Raw genomic sequence first — 16,481 nt, 5'->3', positions numbered from 1 at the left:
GAGCTTGCTCGGGGAACGTGCTGATGCCAAAGGTAAAAAAATTTAACACTGATCGGAAGGCTTGCATTAAGCAAAGAATGATCAACTACTGGCTGAATATTATGTTTAAAAACCTGAGGGGAAAGATCTATTAACTTTAGAGACAAGAGCACTTAGTCCAGTGACAATCCGATGAGGGAGCTTCAGTCACTCTGACCCCTAATGAGCCTGAGGGTTCAGAACAAGATACCATAAAAGAGAAGCTTCGCCATTTAAAGACCAGGGTAACTACATCACTATACTCACTTCAGTCTTCACTTTTATTAAAGGCTCAGTAGGTTTGGTGAGCATTTTGTGAAGGAACCCCAAAGATATAAAAATGAATTTTCCCAACTCTCAAAAATTTCAGGATAGACTGTTAACTATTCCACTCTATGATACACTAAATGCACACTGTGTTCTCCTAAAATACAAAACTGTAAACCACGTGGAAGTGAGTCTGCTAATTAGAAATCTGAAATATATGACCGAGATATTAGCAAATAATCTGATTTACAGGCATCCTGTTCCAATTAAATCAATATTCTGAAGCAAGAGGGAAAAGCCATTTTCAAATAAAATTCAAATATGATAAAAGATTTCCTTCAATAAATTTCTGAACTTAATTGGTTTAAATGGACCTAGGTGCTTCTATCTGTAAAAAAAAAAAAGTTCAAGATGACATTACCACATCCTTGAGCTGTTTATTTATTCCCTGTCCACAGCCTGATTTACAGGCGATGAAATGCAATCACGACCCACGCCAGAGGCAGGAACCATCTGCTAATGGAACTTTTAATTGAGAAGTGACCAGTGACATGAGGTAATTCTTGCCATGCAGGACTGCTCCTGAAGGCCTCTCTGCACTTCGTCACGGTAAACAATCACTAACATGTGCATTAAAGAAAATTTAAATACATTATGACCCAATAAATATCATAATCAATCAATATACAATTTTCTTCTGCTAAGGATTTAATGTTCAGATACCGCACTATTAGCGCTATACTATTGCACTCACTTATATCTGGACAATTTTTAACATGGTGGTACAAAGTTTAACCATTTGTAATCAGATAATAATCAGATCTATTAGAAACTAGCATTCCCCTAGGAATTTCCAGAAAATGCAGAAAATTATATAAGTAAAAATTCAAATATGTGAAACTAAATTATCTACCATCCTCAAATAACTATAGTTTTGTCACTGATTTTATCTAACCCTCACTATGTTTTAAAGAGATACACTTCACATAAACTCCATTTTTGGGTGAAAGTCCCTGGAGTTTGGTGTGAAGAGATGCACATTAAAGCAGAGGAGTGTTGGGGTGTCTGGGGGGCTCAGTCGGTTAAGTGTCCAACTCGGCTCAGGTCATGATCTCACGGTTCATGGGTCTGAGCCCCACGTCGGGCTCTGTGCTGACAGCTCAGAGCCTGGAGCCTGTCTTGAGATTCTGTGTCTCCCTCTCTGACCCTCCCCTGCTCATGCTGTCTCTCTCTCTCAGAAATAAATAAAAAATTAAAATATAAAATTTTAGTAAGATTTAATTCATGCAGGGGCACTTGGGTAGCTCAGTCAGGTAAGCCTCTGACTTTGACTCAGGTCACAATCTGATGGTTCATGAGTTCGAGCCCCGCATTGGGCTCTGTACTGACAGCTCAGAGCCTGGAGCCTGCTTTGGATTCTGTGCCTCCCTCTCTCTCTGACCCTCCCCTGCTTGCACTCTGTCTCTCTCTCCCTCAAAATAAATAAACGTTAAAAAAAGAAAAAAAAAAGATTTAATTCATGCAAATGAGACCACTCTGTTGCCTGACACTGCACCGTGTGAAAACCACCTAACTCAGGGGCTATTTCGGGGGGCCTGGCTGGCTCAGTTCGTAGAGCACATGACTCTCGATCTTGGGGTCATGAGCTCAAGCCCCACACGGGGTGTGGAGATTACTTAAAAATTAAAAAATTTTTTTTTTTTTAATTACGGGGTATTAGTCTAGCAATATAAAGGCTCACCTTGTTTACTATTTTAAATTTTGGTTTTACTATTATAGCTGTAGGAGATCCGTGGGCTCACCTCCATAGAAAGGACTACGTGTCACCTCAAAGAGGTTCAGGAAATGAGTTATGAAAGCTCCAGAGGGAGCTGAGCGGAGGGGATCTCAGGGAGAACGAGCCCAAAGCCAGCACACTGTGTCGTGGGGGGAGGCAGGGTATGTGGTAAAATGAAGTGAGATGATCTGACACGTACGCTAAGGACCTGAACGTCAGGCCAACGTCTGGGGGCGGTGTCTGAAACGGAAGGGGAGCCGAGAGGTGGACCGCCGTGGCGGTGGGGTCAAGCACGGCCGCCCCCAGGCCAAGAGCTGCGTGACCAACACCGCCCCGTGTGGGACCAGTGGCGGAGGACGGCGTGTCCTCTGCCCACGTGTCTCCGGGACCAGCACCTTCTGGTGTCCTTCCACCAGCCCTGTGCTGGGTCGGGTCCCAGGGCCGTGACCTCTCGTCATCAGAGTACACATGCCGCACAAGACTGACTGCAAAGGTACGGCAATCAACACAGTGTCATGCCAGCACAGAGAGAGGTCAGTGAGGCAACCGAGAGTTCAGAAATAAACCCTTCTGTTCACGGTCAATGACTCCTGGCACAGGCACCCGGTCAGTCTTCTTAACAAATGGTTAAGAAGGGCTGTCCCCAACTCACAGCGTCTACAGCAACTAACTCATAACGGAGCAGAGGCCTACACGTAAGAACCAAAATGACAAAACTTCCAGAACACACGCAGCTACGAATCTCTGCGACCCTGGCTTAAACCGTGTGACCACAAGTTTCTTAGACAAGACTGCAAAAGCTCAGGCAACAAAAGAAAAACAAATGCATTAGAAGCCATCAAGAAAGTGAATGACAACACACAGAATGGGAGAAAATACTTGCAAATCACATGTCGGATAAGGACTTGAACTAGAATATATAAAGGACTTAATAATATAAGACAAACAACTCAATTTAACAAATGAACAACGTGGGGCGCCTGGGTGGCTCACTCGGTTAACCGTGTGACATCAGCTCAGGTCATGATCTCACACTTTATGGGTTTGAGCCCCACATCAGGCTCTGTGCTGACAGCTGGAGCCTGAAGCCTGCTTTGGAATCTGTGTCTCCCTCTCTCTGCCCCTCCCCAGCTCGCATTCTCTCTCTCAAAAAAAACAAACATAAAAAAAAAAAAAAAAAGAAATGGACAATGTTGGGGCGCCTGACTTCGGCTCAGGTCGTGACCTCACGGTTCATGGGTTCAAGCCCCACATCGGGCTCTGTGCTGACAGCTCGGAGCCTGGAGCTGCTTCAGATTCTGTGTCTCCCTCTCTCTCTGCCCCCCCCTCCCCCCCCGCTCATGCTCTTTCTCTCTCTAAAACATAAATAAACATAAAAATAAAAATGTTAAAAAATGTTAGTATTCAATTAAAAAGAAAGAAAACCCAATCTCTTTTTTGGACTGGATCTGCTCTGCAGAAAGCAGTTAGCCACCCTTGGTTTAAATAAAGCCCCTGGCCCGCTGTCCCCACCTTCGGCACACTGAGTGCTTGTGTCCCCAGGGCGGTGGCATTAGGAGGCAGGGCCTCGGGCAGTGACGGGGTCATGTGGGGAGCCCTCAGGGATGCGATGAGCGTCCTTCTCAAAGGGACCGGGGAGAGCCTCTCACCCCTTCCAGCATGTGAGGACACGGTGAGAAGGCACCGACGTGAGCTGGGACGAGAGTCCCCACCCGAGGAGACCCCGTGGCGTGCGGATGGCGACCTTCCAGCCTCCAGAACCGTGAGATGGGGGGGGAGGAGCGCGGGGGGCTGTCAAAGTTTCACCATTAAACAGAAGTTCCCACCAGGCTGCAGAATGAAGGTTTCCTGTCATTTACAGTACAGGGTAAACCGTGTGTGGACAGTCGGCGGGTGTGTGACGTGCTGCTCATGACAGCATGACCCTCACGTCATCTTGAAATGGCCCATTTTCCTAGAATTTGCAATGACTTATGTAGCACTTACCCCATCCCCAGTGACAGTGGCCTTCCGCCTCAGACACTCTAAACGGAACCTCTGAAGAGCCACTTGTAATGCCAGCAACAAGAGCAACAGAGAGCATTCTAGTAATTCCAGCACACACCCCGACAGCCAGCAATACCGCATACAGGTTATGTTTTGTGTCCCCGGGCTCTGCGTGCTCTACAAATACTGTATGCTTGTGGCTACCGTGTGTGTGACATATAACGATGAAGTGTCAGTTACTACATAAAAGAATACCGTGCAAAATTACCTCAGTAATTCTGAATAAAGGTCTTCAGTGAAACAGACAGCGTCCACACGGAAACACAAAACCTCAACCTCCCGTGGTCTGAGAACACGGTACCTTTCCGAGCATCCTGCCCAGGAAGTAGTAATGTCGGGCGAAGGAGTCTCCCACGAGCATGTGAGCAGCTGGGCTGGGGTACAGAAGGCCCTCGTTAGTAGTCTTAAAGAACCCCTGATTGGGGTTGAACCCCGACTTCAGCAGCTCACTGAGGAACTCTCTGAAAACCCCGCCGCCATCGATGCCAGCTTCATCCAGGCCGTGCGCGTTGAGCAGGTGCACGCGGATCCGCTTTTTCAAATCGGGCTCTGTGACGACAGAGGGGTAATGGGGGCGAGGAGAAAAAATTTTAAACAAGCTAGTATTACTACGGGAAGTTTTGGGAAGGGGAGCAAGAATATCAGAGATAGTTTCACGCAGGACTGAAAACAATCAATGAGATTAAAAACAGATGATGAAATAGACTGACCAGTAATTCCCCCAAGGGCGCCAATGGAGGTGAGGGGAAACGGAGTGTTCAGGAGCAAATAAAGTCATCCCACGTACCCTAAAGCTCACGACACTCTAAAATACAAGGAGACTTGTACTAGGAGAGAGGGGACTAAGCACCTAAGAACATCAGGGGAACAGCAGCTGTTACCAGGAAAGGCAAAAACCATAAACGGATAAAGACATCGGCGCAATGAACATTGCAGAGCCTTTGAGAAAGGTGAGTGATGCAGGGCCGCCAGAGCCCGGGTCGGAGCCCCAGACTCTACAGTGCGCGGCTGAAGAGGGCGGCAGTCTCTCCGGAGATGGTGCGCCGCCAAGATTAAAATACAAACGTTTGTGAAGTTGGTTAATTATGCGTGCTATCTTAGAGAAATTTCCACACAGGTCCTCAAGAGGACAGTGCTGCTGTCAGCAGGGATAGGGCCCTGGACTCACTGGCGATGATACGTGGCCTTCGGTACGGGCCTCGGGACACAGGCCCCGAATACCAGCCAATAAAAGTGATTCTGCCAAGGGGCGCCTGGGTGGCTTAGTCGGTTGAGCGTCCGACTTTTGCTCAGGTCATGATCTTGCGGTTCGTGGGTTCGAGCCCCGCGTCGGGCTCTGTGCTGACTGCCAGCTCAGAGCCTGGAGCCTGTTTCAGAGTCTGTGGCTCCCTCTCTCTCTGACCCTCCCCTGCTCATGCTGTCTCTCTCTCTCTCTCCTAGAAATAAAACATTAAAAAAAAAAAAAATTAAAAAAAAAAAAAAGTGATTCTGCCAAAAGCCAGAACCAGGTGGTCTTCACTGGACAGGCCTGACCAAGGTGCGGGTCTGAGAAAGCAGCTGACCTGTCCTTCACCTCTCCCCACTCGGGAGCGGGCGGGGCGGGGCCGGGGCGATGCCGACAGCTCGGGGTGGCTCGGGGCCCCGGTCAGCACACGGTGCCGCTTTGCTCCTGGGCTCTCAGGAGCAGCTGTCATCTTTCAGGCTTCCCGTGAGGCCGATGTCCCAAGGGACAGAGGACCTCTAGAAAGCACTCTGGGAAAGGGTTAGCAGATCGCGTCGTTGGCCGAGCCTCCCACACCGCGATGGACAAGTGCGGATACTTCCGAAGTCACCGAACCCGGCGGTGGTCAGTCACGTGGCCCAACAGGGCCAGTACGGTCTCGCGTATGGACGGGGGCGCAGCCCCACTGTGGGCAGCGGCAGCAAGCCCGTCTCTCCCTGGCTGGCACCGGCCAGGCCCACCCCATCCTGCAGGCGACGACAGAGCCGCTGCAGGTGAGCTCCGTGGAAACGCCCACGTTTACCCGCCCCCACCCCACCCCAAGCGAGGGAGGCAGAGTAAGCCACCTGGTTCCAGCCTCACCTGTACTCTGTACAGGGATTACGATCAATGATGATTCACCCTGCGAGAATTTTACACACATTACTTCAAGTCCTTTAACAACCTTCTGGGTTAGGAATTCTCCCTACTCTGCAGTGAGAAAACCAAGGACAAGGAAGGTCAACTTATTTATCTAAAGACACACAGCTAACACTGTGGCGGGGGTGCTACAACATAAAGATCTCTCTATTGCCTGCAAAGCACAGGCTTTTATACTCAACTATATTCTCTTCTGTCTTTATTTTTATTTTTTTTAAAGGTTTTATTTTTAAGCAATCTCTCCACCCAACGTGGGACTCGAACTCACAACCCCAAGATCAGGAGTCGCATGCTCTACCAGCCAAGCCAGCTGGGTGCCCCATCTCTTCTGTGTTTAAAACTGACCTATGCTCACAGGAAGAACATGCTTTTCAGTGATGATGGGATTCCACACGTATGTTATCTGCATCTACTTTGATCAACAGGGTTACAAAGTATGTTCAGTCTCAAGATCCAGGTAAAATGCCCAAAGGAATCTAAGCAGATAATTGTACATGCAACACAAAAATATAGTTGGGTATTTCTCACCTTACGTGTTCCTTCTAATACCCAATTTAAAGGATGAACTATAAGCATTTCTTTGTCATATATAATGTTTTTCAAAGCATTAGCAGTTAGCAGCACATTTTGTAACAATTCTCAGCATACAAATGTTGCAGGTGGGGGACACTTGGCCACAGTCCCCCCTCAACAGTCTCAGGGTAGGCGGGGGGGGGGGGGAGTGTCATTATCGCCTGGAGACTCAGTGGGCAATCAGCACTCACCCCTCTACTTTGGCTAGAACTGAGTTTCTGTGGTTCCCCGAAGCTCATTTTTGTAAACAAGAACATGTAATGATAACAATAATAATAATATTTTCAGAATCAAATCCGGCCTTCGAGGTATCGTGACACTACTTGTTTCTATGGACGAGTTTTAAAACATCTATTTACATACTAAGGTTTTAGTGGGGAAAAAGAACCCTAAGTGAAATGTTACTTTGATTTTATGCTATTACCATTTCCTCTTCAGGAAAACAATGTAGTAAATCCTGCCCAGTAAACAAACAAATGCAACCACAGCAGCTAACACACCAAGGATCCTGGGAGGGAGCACAGTCCAGGGCCGGCCCTACTAGACTCTCATCCGAGAAGAGCGATGACGGCCAGAGCCACAGCAACCCTGAGAGTGAGGTGATCACTGCTCCGGCCCCCCTACCCCCCACTGGGGGCAGCACCGCGCAGGGAGGGCTCTGGCCACAGCCCACAGCCGTGAGCCCAGGGCAGCCAGCTCTCCTCCTACGGGCCGACGCCCACACTTCAGACACCTGTTCTGAGATGCCAGACGCTGAGCATCTGTGAAGGAAGGACTGATTTGTTTTAAGGACTAGATGATCCATGGTGATCATATTAACTGATTATACGTAAATGATCAGTCAACAAAGCACTTCACACCAATATCCCGGAAAGTAAACAAAACATTTGGAGATGACATTTGACTCCTCTCGCTGATGAAATACCAGTTTTAACACATGGTTTGAAAAGTCTTATTAAGGAGGCCTGACTCAGAGCATCCATGGAGATTTAAAGCATTGTAACCAAAGTACTACGAGAAGGTTTTTCCAAATCGCTTGAACTCAGCACAAGTATCAGAACACACTTAGGGACAGACAGTGGGATCAACTTTTTTTTTTTTTTTTAATGTTTTATTTATTTCTAGGAGAGAGAGAGAGAGTGTGAGCAGGGGAGGGTCAGAGAGAGAGGGAGTGACAGACTGAAACAGGCTCCAGGCTCTGAGCTGGCAGTCAGCACAGAGCCCGACGCGGGGCTCGAACCCACAAACCGCGAGATCATGACCCAAGCGAAAAGTCGGACGCTTAGCCGACAAAGCCACGCAGGCGCCCTGAGTAGGATCAACTTTTGAATGACTTTAAGCTTAAGGATTCATTAGGAAATTTGGGGTTTGTTCTAATTGGCTAGTAATGTCTTTACAAATCGTCTACATGAAATGGCTTTAAAGCTGACTTGGAACCGCTGCGAGCGGCATCTCGAGGCGCCCCACCTGCAGCAGGTGCAGGGAGTGAGCAGGCGTGCACAGGAGCAGCTGTGTGGGACGAGCCGCCTGCCCTTCCTGACACCCTCCAGCGCCACCCACGCCTCATTGCTGCTGTCACCACATCCCAGTCACTGGCAAATTTATCATTTCGTCTCGAATTTTCCCTAGGTGCGATCACAAATCTAACACACAACTACTGAGAAGCAGCTTCGAGCCCAACAAGGATAAAGACTCGGAGCCGGCGCAAGCGCCGGGCTGGGTGGGAGACACAGCACGGTGACTCTCACGCACTCATGGGGACCCAGGAGCCCTGAGGGAGGAGGTCCGGGTTTTCTCAAAAGTGTGCTGGGCTTGAGTCAGAGTACCGGATTTCGTCCCGTTCACATGTAAAACTTACAAACAAACTATGCGGGGCGACAGTAAGCTGGACAGCGGAGCGCTCGCGGCGGCGCTGTGGCTTCAGAGGGCTCTGGCACAGAGCAGGTGAGAAAACTACATTATGTGAGCACCGAACCCTTGCACACAGGACCTGGGGCGGAAGGGACCGGTGACTGATGCTGGCCGCCCTCCGTTATTCCCACAGAAGAAGATTAGCTCCGTAAGAAAAATGTTACTTGAATCAAGGTTCTGCCCCTGGACCGCCCGCGTGTCCTGCAGCCGTGACCCAGGCGCTGCCAACTTCCGCTGTGGCCTGCACCGGTCCGGCCCTGCCTGAATGCAGCAGCAGGGGTCCCATGCTCTGAAGGAAAGATGATGACCATACAGATGAGTAAACCACGCCTAACGCTGGCTGTCACGTGCTCACACGAGCCAAATGTGTCCCTGACCTCTACGTGCGACCCGAAGCGCTGCGACACCACAGACCCTTCCGGTCTCTCTGCACGACACTGAAGCACGCCTCCTGTGTACAGAAATCAGTGCAGAGCGAGACAAGGGCACTAACGTTTCAGCGAGGACCCGCTTCTACAACAGCCCCTCAGCCCCCACCGCGCACGCACACGTACCATTTTCTGGGGAAAGTTTGTCGTAAGCATCTTCGTAGATGTAATTCCTTCTTATTGTCACATTAATTCCGTCCAGAAATGGGCCGTCCCCTTGCACCTCCTGCTTATCTGCATAAATCAGCCTCTGAAAGATCTAACGAGTAGGGGAAGCTGTCAGGTTATCTGCAACAAGACTCTGTTATAAAGTTAAGCAACAAAAAACTGCTAAATAAATCTCAAGTTTTCTGTCTCCATAAATTCAGAAAAGAATTTTAAAAGCCAAGGTATCAAATATGGACTTGCAGCCGTATCGGTAAGTGTGTGACCTTTGTGTACCCGTAATCTTGCTCCTCTTCCCCATCTCACAACAGGTTTTAAGGTCTCATGCTGTAGTATATGTTCAGTACTTTGTTTCCAAACCCTTTAGAAAAACCCAGGTAACAGAAAAAGAAAGAATAGCTTTCTTTGCAAAGCTGTGTACTGGAGGAATTCGACTGATTTTTCTTTGATGTTAAAAATCCAGTAGAGGGAGCTCAGGAGCTATGCAATGTTGCATTCGTGCTGTGTGAAAGAGTGTGTGTGTGTTTGAGTGTGTGTGAGTGTGAGTGTCTTAATAAAGAAACACCAATAGCTTTAAAAGAAATTTAGCCTTTTGCTCATCCTATAAAAAGTGGGCACTAAAATTACCCTCCTGAAACCATGACTTAACAGAGACGGGAAGGGGCACCTGGGCGGCTCAGTCAGTTAAGTGTCCACTGCAGAGTTCAGCTCAGATCATATTCTCACAGTTCATGGGTTTGAGCCCTGCATCAGGCTCTGTGCTGACAGCGAGGGAGCCTGCTTAGGATTCTCCCTCTCTCTTCCTCCCCAGGTCACTCTCTCTAAGTAAATAAACTTAAAAAAAAAAAAAAAAAAAAAGAGCCTGGTAGTTTTTAGAAATTTGCTAAGTTGTATTGTTGTCAATACAAACAAAACATTTTAAAATCTCAAAACAGATAAACAAAGTTTTGTACACTAGTCAAAAATGACCAGGCAAGAAATTAATGTAACTACCTAAGTCTCTTTTACAGAATTTGTGATAAATAACTTCAACATAATGTACAGAAGCGTATCTTTTCAAAAAATATACATTTTTTAAAATAACATGAAATCTACGAGACAAAGGACCTCTTCCTCCCATGGTAACACGACTGGTGTAATGGCTTTGAGCTAGACTTACAACTAAGGGAAAAATCCTTCAAGTCTATATAAGGAGGTACTTGGTTGGACTATGCTTTTTTTTTTTTTAATTTTTTTAATGTTTTATTTATTTCTAGGAGAGAGAGAGAGAGAGACAGCGTGAGCAGGGGAGGGTCAGAGAGAGAGGGAGTCACAGACTGAAACAGGCTTCAGGCTCTGAGCTGGCAGTCAGCATAGAGCCCGACGCGGGGCTCGAACCCACAAACCGCGAGATCATGACCTAAGCGAAAGTCGGACGCTTAACTGACTAAGCCACCCAGGCGCCCCTGGACTATGCTCTTTTTTTAAAAAAAGTTTTTATTATTTATTTTGAGAAAGCGCACACGTGCCCACTAGTGGGGGAGGGGCAGAAAGAATCCCACGCGGGCCCCACCCCAACACAGGGTCCGACCTGCCGTGAGATGGTGACCTGAGCCGAGATCAAGAGTCAGATGCTCAGCTGGGTGCGACCCCCTGGCGCCCCCAGAATATGCTGCTACAAATCCTTGTCAACCATCACCATCTGAGGAGAAAACTAAAAACCACAGAATCAGCCCGGCACCAGGCATCTGTGGAGACTTTTGGTCGGTGTCGCTTCAACACGGAAAGGATGTGAGGGACCACTACGCGCGCAACCTGTGAAGAAACCAAACTGCGTACCTTGACTCGCTCCTCAAATGGAACCACAAAGGGCAATTCTGTCAGGATGGCGAGTTGTCTTTCCTCAGAGACAGACAGCGGCGGGGACTCCAAACCCACTGCAACACATTGTAAAGCCTTTGCTGAGTGCGGGGTGCGGGTGCGCCCACCCTGTGGCACCTGGCCGGCACCGTGTTACGAAGGGAAGTTCTGTGCTGACCCCGCGCCCAGCCGCCTGTGCGCACCATTCGCAGCAGCACTTGCAATGTGGCGCCCTCATGTCACGTTTTGGGAATTCTTACATATTTCCGACTTTTTCATGATTATGTTTGTTACAGTGATCCATGATCCATGATTACCAGTCACTGAAACAACTCAGATGATAGCACCTTTGGCTAAAAGTGTATTTTTTAATATGATAGAGAGCGAGAGAGTGCGAGCGAGGGAGGGCAGGGAGAGGATCCCAAGCAGGCTCCACACTCAGCACGGAGCCCGATGCCGGGCTCAATCCCACAACCCTGGGGTCACGACCCGAGCCAAAATGAAGAGTGAGAGGCTCAACCCACTGAGCCACCCAGGCGTCCCTAAAAATATTTTTCAGTGAAGGTATGAATGTTGTTTCTTTAGACATGATGCTATTGCACACTTAAACTTTACATGTGCTGCAAAACCAAAAACTTCATTTGACTCGTTTTGCAACATACACCTCACTTTACTGCAGTGGTTGAGAGCAGAACCCACAAAGTCTTCAAGGTCTGCCCGGACTTTTCCCTCCCAGACTCACAGGGTTACGCATTATACGGTTCCATTTAAAGACATTCTGGAGAAGACAAAGCTACCAGGACAAAAACAAATCAGTGGTTGTCAGGGGCTGAGGCCAGGCCCGGGCGGGGGCTAAGTTCAAAGGAACATGAGGTAATTTCTGGAATGATGAATGGTTTGTATATCGTTGATCATGGTGGCATGTGTTTATCAAAAATCGCAGAACAGCACACTGAAAAGAGTGAGTTTCCCGGTACAGGATGTAGCCCGCACCCCTGAACTGAAAGAGGAGCACACGAGGCCACAGAGAACTCACCGTCCAGGCTCGACTGCAGGGGGCCGATCCTCCCCATTCGCCGGAACCTCCACACGTGTCTGGAAGCCGGAACGTAGAGCTGGGTGACCTGCGGGAGCAACAAGCCTTGCTTAGGGCAGCCTTGTGCCGTGGCACAGCCCTTAACGTGTCACATGGGAACTAAATCAATGTCTTACACGTACTGAATGTCAGCCGGTCCCGCTCTTTGATCTCATGTCCTTTGCAGGCTACCTCTTCCGCCCTCTCCCCCGAGCTGGCTGCCCCTTCACACTTCCACAGTGTAACACACCCGGGGGACTCTCTGCTTGTTCTAGTCGACGCCGTGTAACAGGTGCACAGAGTAAACTGTCATGTGATCACTTTCTACACGAAAAGGCATCCACTTAAAGAACTAATGGATTCTTGGGGCGCCTGGGTGGCTTAGTCGGTTAAGCGTCCGACTTTCGCTTGGGTCATGATCTCGCGGTTCGTGGGTTTGAGCCCCGCATCGGGCTCTGTGCTGACTGCCAGCTCAGAGCCTGGAGCCTGTTTCAGAGTCTGTGTCTCCCTCTCTCTCTGACCCTCCCCTGCTCACGCTGTCTCTCTCTCTCTCTCCTAGAAATAAATTTAAAAAATTAAAAAAAAAAAAAAAAAAAGAACTAATGGATTCTTATTACTGAATATTCAGCGTCTCGTAACTTAAAAACAGTATCCAGTAGGCTAGAGTCATGTGCACTCTGTAGCCCAGCCGCTCCGTGGGCTCCCCCGCCCGGGCCGCGCCCGCTGCGCCCCCTCGGCGCTACCACGGTGCCTCGGCCCGCTTCCCGCACACACATGCAGCGCCGTCAGGAGGCCTCCCCACGTCCAGGGTCGGCTTCTGGCCAGGACGCTTCCCAGGCGGGTGGCCGCAGGTCTGGATGCCAGCTGTGATAGGCGAGGAGGCCGAAACAGGGACCAGTTACACCACCAGGCACTGCCTGTGGCTGCTGTTTCCCACAGCCGAGCCTTCTGGGTGCAGCGGCGGCGTGGCGAGGGGCACCCGGCACGAACCCTCGTCCGCCGCGGCCTCCAGCCGGGTCTCAGCACGTCCCCGCGTGGCCTGCACCCTGAGGGTGCCGGCTGCACTGCCGACTCGTCACAACTGCAGACTGTGTGACTCCAGGTCCAAAGTGGCCTCTCCACACACTGTGGGCCACCCCCACCCCGAGAAGGGTCTCACGTCACCACCACGAGCCCGCGGAACGGGATGTCTGTGAGGGAAAGGCAGACTCCATGCGCGACTACTGTTTTCTAAACCAGTGCCAGAAATAGTAAGGTGAGTCCTCTGCTGATAAGATGGCCAATCACGTTCTTCTTTTTCCAACATCTAAAACACTTTTTAAAAAGTTTTATTTGAGTAATGTCTACACCCAAAGTGGGGTTTGAACGCACGACCCTGAGATCTAGAGCCCCGTGCTTTTCCAACCAAGCCAGCCAGGTGCCCGTAACTCGGAGATTCAAGCATATTTGACGTTTAGTCTGCTACACCTACTCCGAAGGGCCGGTGCCTCCTGCGGTCCCCATACTCTCCAGTGACAAGACACCCCATAGCTCCAAAGGCTGTTTCCTTTGGGTGGTAAATGTTCGGAGGCCCCGCCCTGGGCCTTGGAGATGTCCCACCTGCTATCGGGCCGGGCGTGGCTTCACGGCCTGACCAGTGGGCACAGCCAGGCGCCCCATGCTTCAAGATTCATGCAGACATAGTAATGCTTCTGAAACTGTTAATAAAGCACCTCTGTTTTCTTCTTCTCCTTCTTTTTTTAAGTAGGCTCTACACCCCAAGTGGAGCCCAATGCGACGCTTGAACTCATGACCCTAAGATCAAGACCTGAGCTGAGATCAAGATGCTTAACTGACTGAGCCGCCCAGGCGCTCTTCTGTTTTCTTTTCTTTAATGCTTCTATAATCTTGCTTCCTCTATGCCCTCCACTCTGCACCCATCCCTGAGATTTAGAAATGAACACAATCATACCTTTTTCTGACAAACAAAAATGAAAACAGTTCATGGTGTTTATTAACATTATTTAAATTTCTAAAAACATATTATACTACTGAATCTACTTCAGACAGAGATCTTAGTAATCTTAGTAATATTCAAATTTGTCTCTGTTCCTTTAGAAAATCAAGGACATGCTCCATTTCCTTTAAGTACTAAGTATATACCAATAATTTTAATACCTTTCAATTAAAGCAAACTGTTTTGCAACTGCAACAAAGAACCATTAGGCTTCAATATAATTTGTGGGTAAAGGAGAAAATCAGGATTAATAATGAACTCAGGGTATATGTTTAAGTCAATGATACTGCTGCTATATGTTCTGTGACCAAAGAATTAATAATAAAAAAGTTTACTGTGACTACTGCATTCCATAATAAGGAATATATGAACCAAATGAACCAATTTAAAAGAATTTATCCTCCCTAGAAAGACAAAAGCTGAAAAAATACATGTAATGAAAAATATTAAAAAAATCTGTCAGTAAACCTTATCTGCTTTAATATCTTCCTGTTCCGACAGCCAGTGGTTTGGAGGACAGAAGTTTCTTCTCGTGTCTCTGGACTTCAGCATCTTCACGAGGTTGGTGATGACCTGCAGAGGGAGAACAGGGCCGGGTCATGGAACAAGCTCAGGAGCCGCCGCCGCACAGGAGGGGCCACAGCGCGGGCTGCTGCCCCCGCTCGCCAGGGAGCGTGGCCTGGGCAGGAGAGGCCACAGCGCGGGCCGTCTAGGCCTCCCCTTGGCTGCCGCCAGGTCAGGCCACAGAAGAGCACCTTATCCTGAGGTCCCAAGATGACTCTGTGTTTTTTTAAGATAAATACTACAATCAAAAAAATTATTTTTAGTGTTTGGTTATTTTTGAGATAGAGAGAGACAGAGCATGAGCGGCGGGGGCAGAGAGAGAGAGGGAGACACAGAATCCGAAGCAGCTCCAGGCTCTGAGCTGTCAGCACAGAGGCCAACGGGGGGCGTGAACTCACGAACCACAAGATCATGACCAGAATGGAAGTTGGACACTTAACAGGCTGAGCCACCCAGGCACCCCTAAATAATACAGTTTAAAAAAAATGTTTATTTATTTATTTTTTAGAGAAAAAGAGCGAGTAAGGGAGGGGCAGAGAGAGGGAGGGAGAGAGGGTCCCAAGCAGGCTCCACACTGTCAGTGTAGATGCCGAGCGGGGCTCGATCCCGTGAACCGTTGGGATTATGACCTGAGCCAAAATCAAGAGCTGGATGCTTAACTGACTGAGCCAGCCAGGCTCCTCAAGAATGAGTTTCAGGCACAAAGTGGTGTTAAGTGCCAGTGAAGAGAGAAGGCTTAACAGGAACACGCTAAAGGCTGACTACAAAGGAGGTGGTAATTGAGTTCTGAAACACAGATTTGGAAATGTATTAGCTCATTTGAGCTAAAATGTAAGAAATCTTCAAGCATAGCAATTTTGTAAAACTTTTTCCTACAGTGATAGCCTTTATTTTTTCTTACAAGGCACTCTGCGAAGGGCACTGAGTGCGGAAAAACCTGTCCTAGGTGGACCTCTGACATCTGTCAAAACAGCAACAATTCCGTCTCTCCCATGTGCGCGTCTCTGGAGTCGGGTGCCTCTCACCCCGGTTCTGCACACAGCCGGGCCCATGCCCGTCATCAAGGCCCCAGGCTGGCGCTCGGCGTGTTGGGGCCGCCTGTGCTGGGAGCACCAGCCCCTCTCCGGCCCCGCAGGGGGCGCCCTCTGAAGGAAGCCAGCTGAGCCCCTGCAAACCTCGTGGGCACTCAGGGACTGGCTAGGGGCCGATGATTCGCCGTACATTCGAAACTACAGGATTACAGAGAGCTAACGGCACAGGCTATTTAAAAAACGACCTGATGGGGCAGGGGAGGGTGTGGAATAAAAATTTAAAAAAAGACTTGACATTCTTTATTAAATACAAATGTACTTTGTAATGAACCAAGATAAAACCAACATAAAATTGTAAATCCAAAGTTTCAAGCCTGCACAGCCAGGATTTGATCATACAACTAGTATGCAGTGAAAGTAAGACTATAATGATGCTTCCTGAAAAAGTCAGCCAGGCCTCTATACACATGGCCTCTAATCAAGTAAAATACAATTTGGATAAGGAATTACGATAAAATATAATTTGGGTAAGGAAAAAAATTAGGATAACATGATAAATTTCCAAATATATCCACAAGACAAACAAGATTGCATAATTTCAATTGTTAATTCCCTTTAAAGATTTCCCTTTAAAAATTTACAATTCAGGGA

The 16,481-nt window shown here is 48.5% G+C and overlaps 1 protein-coding gene across 1 annotated transcript in view; it reads right to left on the bottom strand.

Moving 5' to 3' along the window:
• The window catches only part of UBE3C (ubiquitin protein ligase E3C), a 113,576-nt gene that overhangs the window by 35,665 nt on the left and 61,430 nt on the right, over positions 1 to 16,481 (bottom strand). The window contains exons 14-18 of the mRNA XM_039255853.1: positions 14,704 to 14,808; positions 12,201 to 12,288; positions 11,144 to 11,241; positions 9,287 to 9,419; positions 4,410 to 4,657 (exon numbers count right to left, since the gene is read on the bottom strand). Of these exons, the coding sequence (XP_039111784.1) occupies positions 4,410 to 4,657; positions 9,287 to 9,419; positions 11,144 to 11,241; positions 12,201 to 12,288; positions 14,704 to 14,808 (672 nt within the window). The remainder of the gene's footprint in view (positions 1 to 4,409; positions 4,658 to 9,286; positions 9,420 to 11,143; positions 11,242 to 12,200; positions 12,289 to 14,703; positions 14,809 to 16,481) is intronic.

The sequence above is a fragment of the Hyaena hyaena genome, unplaced genomic scaffold, assembly GCF_003009895.1.
Source record: "Hyaena hyaena isolate Hyena2069 unplaced genomic scaffold, ASM300989v1 scaffold_548, whole genome shotgun sequence".
In the NCBI taxonomy this organism is placed as follows: Eukaryota; Metazoa; Chordata; class Mammalia; order Carnivora; family Hyaenidae; genus Hyaena; species Hyaena hyaena.
The sequence above is the reverse complement of the archived record's forward strand: the minus strand, read 5'-3'. Positions and strand labels throughout refer to the sequence as shown.